General features: G+C 39.4%; 1 protein-coding gene across 1 annotated transcript in view; it reads right to left on the bottom strand.

The window, feature by feature from the left end:
- Positions 1–436: 436 nt before the first annotated feature.
- The window catches only part of LOC112155585 (high-affinity choline transporter 1), a gene marked incomplete in the record, with an annotated part of 11,798 nt that continues 2,202 nt past the window's right edge, over positions 437–10,032 (bottom strand). Inside the window, 6 exon segments of the mRNA XM_024287308.2 lie at positions 437–5,642; positions 7,180–7,397; positions 8,846–8,999; positions 9,202–9,345; positions 9,430–9,578; positions 9,682–9,837. Of these exon segments, the coding sequence (XP_024143076.1) occupies positions 4,989–5,642; positions 7,180–7,397; positions 8,846–8,999; positions 9,202–9,345; positions 9,430–9,578; positions 9,682–9,837 (1,475 nt within the window).

Below are 10,032 nucleotides of genomic sequence, written 5' to 3' on the forward strand. Positions count from 1 at the left end.
ATTGATTCCTTGTGAACAAATGCAAAGTTCTAATGTACACATGGAAAGTTGACGTACGGCCCCCAAATTACAAAGTAACTTACAATATTAAAGCTGGATTTAACCATAAAGAGGTTGAATTTTGGTGAACAGCAAGTCCTGCAGCTTTTGGAATAGCTTAACTGTCGATGCTGATTAATTTTTATAAAAAAAAAAAAAAAAATATAATTATTAAAGACTTTTCTTCTCTCCTAAAAACAATTATTTTCTTTAAATGAATGCAAATGCTTCCCTTTTTATAGGCATACTGACTGATAAAACAGTTTCATATTAATCAAGACCACATGGTTTTGCCCAAACCACAAAATCTCATACTAGTTCCTAATAATAAAAAATATCATAAACACAGCAGTAATATTTGTTGAAAATATTTTCTAAAAGAAAAAATATATATAGGCTGTGTGAAATCGACAATATTTATTCAACTGATTTCACGTTTACAATTATACTCTTATAGACACTGCATGAGTAAACAAATAGACAAACATCATTTATAATGCTTCATTTAAAAGTAGATTTGATTTCATGTATATTTATCACACAAAAATACAGTATTGTTGTTTTTCTGACAGACCTATAAACGTGTCAATCCAACAGTCGACACTAAGTTTATTCTGGTGGTGTACAGTTCTGGATCAGCTAGATTACACACTCATCAGACAGAGACGACAGTAAACAATTCCATTTGAGTCCAGTGACATCCCCAGACACGAATGGCATCAGACCAGCAGCCATCCAGTTTTTTTTTTTTTTTTTTTTGAAGTTTGCACACGGTCAGTGTCATTCCTGTGATAGGCCATACTTTGTCAGATGTGGTCTCAAACACAGATCACAGCGGTAACTCTCCAACTTAAAGGCTTGAATACTGTGGCCATGGTCATCGCACAACCAATGATACATTTACACATATTTCCACAAAAAAAGAGTTAAAATGAAAATAAGAAGTGTTTTAATTAATTATTTAATGATATGTACCCCAAAACAGCCTTTTTTCTGAAATGCAAAAGAAAATAAAATAATTTATGGCAAGATTTTATTAAATATTGGGGAAAAACTTTGTTAAAAAAAACTGATTGAAATTCCCTCTTGTAGTCACAGATGATAAAAGTCAAAACATACAAAAAGTCTGATTAAAACTGAGCAATTACAAAAAAAGTTTAGAACATACAGAACCAGAGAATGAGTTATTTTATTTTTAAGCTTATTTTTCCCACACTTCCACACGTGAACCATAAATAGCCGAGCTGTTGCCTTCTCAGTGTATGGAAATGCTTTGCATAAAACCAGTAAACGTATTGTTTTCTTTTTGTACCATGTTTAACCATTTTCATCCACAATACCCCCCAAAAAACTAGAATGTTAAGGAAACAGAAACAATTACACCAACAGCTGATTGTAACTTAGTTCAAATTCTGTCATTCACTGACTCTTTTTCAAAAAGAAAAAATAATAGATTTGTTCTTCAAGAGAAAAAAATAACTAAAAAAGCCAGTTTTTTTTTTTGTTTGTTTTTTTAAATGGCACACAGCAAATTAATCTTAAAAAAGGAAAACAGCTATGTGACAAATAACACAAGAGGATACACAGTTTTAGGGTGTTCGTGTATTTCAAATCAAACTTTTGTGAATCCTTGTTTCAAATGTCTAGGCAGCATTAATCAAATGTCCAGAAAGCTAATCAGCCGTCAGTTGGATCAATAATAACCGGACACGCTCACACCACTCAGCGGGAAACAATCATTTTCCTGTTTCCTTGAACCTGTTGGGACTGGACAGTCAATACAGTCTTCAGATGAGCAAACAAATCACCAAAAGGCACAACTACATGTTTTTTCCAGAACCTCTTACATAAAGGTGATGTAAATAAAACACTAAGTCATCAGTAAAATTGGACTGACTAATATTGTACTTTTTTTTATGTTTTTTTTTTTCGATATTTGTTATTCTTGTTTAGAAATCAAATTCCACAGTCCAGGTGTGGATTTTCCTGCTGTTAGGTTTGGCATATTGTTGTAAATGTTCAATCAATTACCAAAGATACCTTTGAAACTTTGATATGAACAAAAAAAAAGCCTCCAAAAAAGTTTTTCTCTATTTTAGATTGCTAAGAATGAATCCAAAAGCAAGAAAATAACAAATCTATCTGCTCTGCAGAAAAACTGAGTAAACCTGGTTTTGGTTTTCTCCTGCATTTGACATTTTTATTTTCAAAATAGTAAATTGTGTGAAGTGGAAGAAATTATGCACCATTATACCAGCTGCCACAACATGGAGCACAGAAATGAAGCTCTGCATTTTTTAAAATTGTTTTCATGAATTGCACCTGATCATAGTAAAGCAGTTATTTTAAAGACATGTTACCTCCTGTTTTAAAAGAATATTGATTTAAGGAATACAACAGCTCAGATTATTCAGGCTGAGTATCTGGGTAAAGTATGTGTTCTGTGACTGACTAAAGGTAAACATTCTACAAAATAAAGTCATTTGCAAAACATATTCAGCACTGTTGAAGTGGGAAATGTAAAGCTGTAACACCGATTTGTGAGTGACGTAGCATTTAAACACAACTTGCATTTGGTAAGATCCTTTCTATCCTTGGTTAACACTCAAACTTTTTGAACATTGCTGATTTTCAACATCCACCCAAATGACACTTCTTTGTCTAAAATAGCTTCTTTTTCCAAACTCCGAACTTCACGCATTTATCATGTGGGATAAATGTCTTATCAAATGGAACATCAACGATTTTAACTTTTGTAAGAGATTTGACCAAATATTGACTATAATGGTGCATTCACACCAAAAGCGACAGAATTCAAGGTTCAATATTAAGTTAATGTAAGGACACCGTAACGCCCTCGCGATTTGGGCTTCGGGCGTGGCAAGGTGTGGTGAGCTCGTTAACCAATCGGGGTAGAAACAGATTCAATATGGTGGCTCGATTTAAGGATTTTTGTCCATTTCCATCCATTTTCTTAACCCACTGAGGCCCATGGGATTTCCGGAGACATTCCCGACTACTGTTGGGCGAAGACGGTACACACCCTAGACAGGTCGCCGGTCTGTCACTAGCCCTATGCTAGCCAGCTGCCCAGTGAACAGCTTAACAAGCTCCTGTTCCTAGGGTCCCGCTGAGCTAGCATACGCAGCAGCACTAGCTGCTGGTTTCTGCTTTGCGGAGCTTGCTTTGCTAGTCCGCCAGAGGTTGGCTGCCCGGCAGACGGAAAGCCGATGGGGGTGCTGTGCACTGGTGCGTGATCACTATACAGTAGCTCAATGGGCTTATGATGTTTTCTTATTTTCATCAAGACAGAAATAAAAAGATCTTGCAGTTTTCCTTTTATTTTTCCCTCTCTGCACCTATGTACAGCTCTCCAAAACATATAGAACCTAGCTACTCGCTCAACATCATCCATGTTTTCCACTGATGTGGACAACGAATGAAGTTCTTCGGTGGTTGCTCTGCAGCAGAGGTGTCAGGTGCATCAAGGTGTTGACCAGTAAATTTGACAGGCGTCAAAAAAGAGTGGAATTTGACGTGCACGCCGCCGTTCGGTGTGAATGCCCCATAAGGCAGATAACTATTAGACTGTAGGGGTCTTGGCTCCTCCACCTTTACCTCTTTGACACTTGAATTTATTTCCAGTTATGAAGAAAAATGTTCATTGATGTTTTTGCTTGGAAGTAAATGCTAAATTAAGGTGTTTTTTGTTTGGTGTATATTTGCAACAACAGGTGTCAAGGGGTTTAAACTAAACATTGTGGTGGGGTTTTATTTTGGCACTTCACCAACATATTCTTCTTGGGACCTCAACAATGGGAGATGCAGTCTTCCTAACAGATGGTAAAGGACCAAACTTTAGCCACAAAGTTTTGGAGTTTTTTTTAAGAGTTAGCAGCAAAAATAATTAGCAAAGGCGTTTACGTTTAAATCTTGAAAACTTGCTATTATTTACATTGGGTTTTAGCTTTTGATGCAATTCCACCAGGAAGTTGAATACAAATTGTCAGATTCCGTTTTTGCTGCACAGCCATATCACAGGAAGGCAGTCTGCACTAAAAACTGACAGTGGTTCAGTTTTAGCATTGCTGACAATATTTATGTGTCAAAAGTTTGGTAGTGGACCTTTGGAAAATGTGCTAAAGCTATAATCTGTATTGAGAGTTTTAAGGATTTATTTTATATAACTTTTATACATTTAATTATATTTGGGTTTGTAAAAGAAAAAATAAAAGTGTTAAGACAAGTGTTTTCCTGAAAACCTCCGCAGCTTGAAATCAGTATAATTTCTCTATAAAACATATTCTTTTACATTAGCATCAATTTTCAGAACCGCTGAATCCCTTTCGGGGTTCCTGAAAAGGCCTATTCTGGCCACTCTGCAAAAGTAGGGTTAAATACCATTGCTATAGTATTATGCACGACTTATTATGCACATTTAAACATAAAGTAAGCTAAAGCTACCAGGATTAGCGTCTTTAGCCAGTTTAGTATTGAAAGTAGATCCATGGATTAACATTAACTGCACAAACGGCGCTTGCTGATACAGCCACAGTTCCTTGGTTAAATATATTGCACTGATCCCATGACTATAAACTCTCTCAACCTGATCATTTAAGGTTTCTCCAAGCTAGAGAAGCAGCATTGAAATGAAAATTAATTTAATGGGAGACATGGTGCTCTCAGATGAGATGATGATATGCACTGCAGAGCTCAGTGAAAGTCTAGTTACCAAAGAAGGAAGCTCAAAAAGAGAAGATGACAAAAAACAGACACACAGTCACCACAATTTTACCAACTTCTGGAGTCACTTGAAAGCCAAGTTTGTTTTTGGATTCAGCTCCCAGTGTGGCAGTAGCAAGAATCCAGAAGAATGCTGATGCCTCTTGTACCGCTCCTTCCCCTTCACATTCCTTGGTTTTGAGTCCTCTTTGTGCCTTTGAGGTCCATCATTTGCTGTGGAAAGACTCTGGACTCGAGGCGCCCTCGTCGTCACTGAGTGCCTCAGTGTTGGTGAAAGTCCCAGCAATTGACGCGCCTATAGCTTGTGTGACAGGAGCCATCTCGGACAAAAGGATGTTATCGTGGTTGCTCACCAGTGTAGCCTTATCCATGATCTCCTTGCTGTGCTTGGACACCACGGCATCCAGGAAGTCGTATTTGTGTGACAAAATGCCACTTTCAAACAGATACTTCGTAAGGTAAGAGAAGGCAACGTTGGCCAAGAAAGACGCCACCATGGACACGGATTTAAACGGGAACCTTTGCAGGACAAAATACTCAACGTTTCCAGTGAGGTGGTGGACCTTCTCTTCCATTACCCAGCCTGGGTAGTAGATGAACGGAGGAAGTCTTAGGTAGGGCTCCCCTCCACCGATACGGAGCAAAAGGCCAAAGATGTAGCCTGCCACTGACCCATATGTGTTGGTCCCCTTGACAAACAACACACTGAGAAGTTGGGGGAAAATGATGACGTAGACGAGGTCAGAGCTCAGATACCACAGTCCATACACGGATCCTGTCAGCAACGCCATGGCTGTGGCGAGAGCTCCAAACACAAAGATGGTGATGCGCATGACCCAAACGATTTCACGATCTGAGGCCTGGAGAGGAGAAGAAGAAAGTGACTCAGAATGGAGTCAAAATCAGCATTTAAAACATTTAAATAGCATTCTTCAACAAATTCAATAACATGTTCGTTATTGCTTCCAGATAGCACGTCAGAAAAAGTTATTCTTCAAACATTAAGATTATTTGGGGGTGTAACGATTCATTTTAAGAATGATTGATTCCTATCATAATTTGTGTCTGAAAATATGATTTACAGTCAATATTGGTTCATTTTGAGCGATCCGATTTTTCTGACCTAAAACCGTCTGATAGTCAGACCTCAGATGCAAGAACAACAGTGCTTTTTCCGTGCTGGTCGTGGAACAGTGGACCAGTGGACCAGGTCTAGCCCTTACGCTCTCCTTAGCTTGTTTACATGAAAAGTGGGGTCATTTGGACGCCACAAGACAGTGCGCTGAGCTTTTTTTATCATTGATTTTCAAATTTCAGTAATGTCAATGGCAGACAGAAAATCCTGTCTACCTTTGTCCACATTTGTCATGGAAGGAATCACACATCAATATGTGGTTGGAGTCATCTGGACCCCAAAGAGAGCGGAAGGGTTTAACTCTCTTCAGGGTGCTCAAGGGTTCGTGGGAGTTGGCTCATTTAGTCTATATGTGTTTTATGGATTTGGAGAAGGGGTTCGACCGTGTTCCCTGTGGTCTCCTCTGGAGAGTGCTCTGGGAAAACAGGATCCGCGAAGCCTTACTAAGGGCTGTCCAGTCTCTGTACGACCGGAGCAGGAGCTTGGTTCGCATAGCCGGCAGAAAGTCAGACCTGTTCCCGGTGCATGTTGGACTCCGACAGGGCTGCCCTTTTTCACCGGTTCTGTTAATAGTCTTTATGGACAGAATTTCTAGGCGCAATAAGGGGCCGGAGAGGATCTAGTTTGGGGACCACAGGATTTCATCTCTGCTCTTTGCAGATGATGTTGTCCTGTTGACTTCATTGATTCAGGACCTCCAGCATGTATTTGAACGGTTTGCAGCCGAGTGTGAAGTGTTCAGTGTTCGGTGTTCCGAGTCTGGTGTTCTGGGCATGTGCCACTGGATGGAGGCCCCAGGGAAGACCCAGGAGACGCTGGAGAGACAACGTCTCTGGCTGGCCTGTTAAGATCTCGGGTCCCCCTAGAAGAGCTGGAGTAAGTGGCCTGTGAGAGGGAAGTCTGGGCATCTTTGCTTAGACTGCTGCCGATTCCAGATGAGCGGAAGAAGATGAATTGATGAATTAAGTGGAATAATTGTTACACTCCTACTATCAATGTATTTTAAAAAAATGGAATTTAAAGCTGGGTTTAGTACGGATAAAAACTTACCCTTTTAGATGTCTAATTTATTCTTGTACTGAGGAACAAATTTGGATTCACAATGGCTCTACATTTAATGTTCAAAGTTGAGTTTCACACAGTAATTTTGCATTTATTTCTCTCTTTTAGGCTGCCACTGACTAAATCCCAAATATTTCCAGGAGATGCTTTTGTTCAGTGGTTCAAATGCCACACATAGGTAACATTATTGGTGCTCTCACCGACTGCCTGAAAGCGAGTTGATAGATATTCCTGGCAAACATGGAGCTGGCCGACAGTATGGATGAATCAGCTGACGACATGACTGCTGCAGACACCGCCCCTAGTCCAAAGAAAGAGATGTAGGGCGGGCAGAGGTGCTGAAGCACAATGGGAAGGATCTTGTCTGAATCATCTTTGTCTTTTGGAGCCAGGTGGCCATAGGTAGTTTTGTTCCAGTCTGTAAAAGATAATGAGTAGAAGAGCTGAAGTGCTAGAAAAAATCTGAGGAATTTTTCAAAAATTGCCTACAATGAATACAAATTTTAATGTACTAAAATCACAACATCGAGTTATTGAAGCTGAACAGGCTGTACTTGGCTTTGTAACAGTGAGTTGTTTGCCAACAAATGGATTAAATGCTGCATTGCAGTATTTATATCAGTCCATTAACTCTACAGACAAAGCGTTCTTCACCGAAATGTTAGTTTGAGGCTTCCTGGGGTTTTTGTTTTAGTTGCTAAGAAGCAAAAAGGTTTTGAGTCTGAAACACAGAAACCCCAAACACCATTATGTTGCCAACAAAAGTACAAAAAAAATGATCTATTTTTTTCTCCTAAGTGCAATAACAAGTTTTGATAAATCATTGATGGCATCTATTGATTTCATGCTCTTATTGTTATGAATCCCATTTCAAAGAAATATTCGAGACTTGGACGAAAATTTGAAACAGTGCATCGGTTTAAAGATCACATCTGAAAGACAAAAGACAGGGACATTGCTTGGTCTTTCATTACTTACTAAATGTAAAGCACCTTTTTAGTCTCCCACTCAAGCCAGGAAATCCATCAACATCCATCCTTACTTTTGCTCAAAAACACGACAGGCAGTCTTCCAACTTTTTGCTACTTTTTCTGCTTTTCTCCTTCCGAGAAACACACTCGCTGCCTTTCTCTCCCGCACTTCAAAAGTGTAATTTGATTATCACCAGTTATTCATGAAGGAACTTCAGAGGCAACTGATTAATTAGCTCATCTTCAGATGAAAAATTCACTATACAGGCATGGTTTGATTTTTCTCTTCTTGGTTCCTCTCGATCATTCTGCTGTTTACCCCCTGGACACAACATGAACATGAAAACTCCATTTACACATCTGAAAAATAAAGATGCTGAGAATCCATAAAAAAAAGGCATGTTAGTAACTATGATCACTTTACAGTTTACGTATAGGATCCATTTCCTTTCAGTTTTATTTTATTATTTCTTCAACAGTTCTGTTGATGCTTTTGTGTGTGAACAGTCTCCCTCTCTGTTTAATTTAAAGATACTCATCTGATGGATCTGACAGATTGGACTCCAGATGTGCAGAAAGCCTCATTTAAAACGAATAAAGTGTGCATCATATTTTTATTTGGTGTTTGATCTGATTAGTATTAAAGGCTCTGATTGCTGTGCATTTGTGAGGTTTTTGTATCATTTTTTTTAATCGTTTTCCTTAAGTGAGACTCTAGTTTTAAGATTTTTACTCAACTGTTTTCCAGTCAAAATTTAGCAATCTATTAAAATTTGCAATGGTTCTTTATATTGTGGTACATTTACTACCTGCAATTGCTACAGAAATTTGAAGATATTTTTTCCTCTACAGTCTGTGTGCGTTTGTGTGTGGATCCGTATGTCTAAGCACTTACCAGTTGAAGCGCCTATAGCTCCAATGAGGACCGAGGGGACGGCCATGACCAAGCAGCCAAAGGCAGCGAGGAAGGAAAGAACCTGAGCATAAGTAGCTGAAGAGGCAGAGAGAACCCGTTGAAAATAGACCTGCCAGGGAATCCCCCCCAACATCTAGAAACAGAAACATCACAGTAAATGCACCGTTGTGCAGAGAACAGCCGGAACAATACACTTAGAATTTAAAGAATTCTTAGACATAAAAAAATGCTTGTCTCAGCCCTTAACAGAATAGCTTACTGTCCAAGCTGAGTGATTAAATGCTATTTCAGAGATAGATGGTCATATATATCTTCTCATTAAAAGTGGAGCTTACCAGCAAAAAGAAATTGTCTACCCAGAGCCATTTGTCCTCAGGCTTGATTTTGCCCAACCAGGGTGACTGATATATTCTTTCTTTGGCTGAAACGGTGATGTCTGACACAACAGGATTGGAAAGGGCAAAAGGCACGCTGATCCACTGAGAAAAACACAGAGTCGAATTAGGGTACCACTCAAAGTTCTAAGTTAGTCAACATTTCAGAATGGTTGACATGAAACTCACCAAGCCCAAAAAGATACAGAACAACTGCACCACATCTGTATATGCCACAGAGTAAAGCCCTCCAACAAGAGTGTAGAAGATCGCAATCAGCGCCGAGATCACCACTGACATGTCAATGTTTATGTCCACTATCACGCTGAGCGTGGCGCCTGAGGGAAGAAAACGTTTGCAATGATTTCTGTGAAACTTTTCCCATTATAAAGATGAAGCCCAGTGATCTTAATGCAATGGAGGCAGCCCTGCACTTCTTACCTAATGCAGACAGAATGGCTGCAGACCAGAAGATTTCCCCCATCAGGGCAGGGATGAAAAGAAGACCCCCCATTCTTTTCCCGTACAGCTGCTGGAAGGGGTCCAGCATGGTGACGTAACCACGTGACCGCATGGGTTTGGCAAAGAAAAGACCACCTGACAGATGTCAGAGATACGCATAGAGTCAACTCAATCTTAATAACTGCAATAAAGGACCAGAATTTTGCTAAATATTTTAGTAACTGTACATTCCTTCTGTGTTTTCTCTGTTCCAGTTAGGGGCGGAGCTAGAATCTTTTAAATGAGGGGGGCGGGGCAGAAGACTTTGGAAGGATAGAAAATGAGAGTGGA

The sequence above is a fragment of the Oryzias melastigma genome, linkage group LG21 (assembly GCF_002922805.2).
Source record: "Oryzias melastigma strain HK-1 linkage group LG21, ASM292280v2, whole genome shotgun sequence".
Classification (NCBI taxonomy): Eukaryota; Metazoa; Chordata; class Actinopteri; order Beloniformes; family Adrianichthyidae; genus Oryzias; species Oryzias melastigma.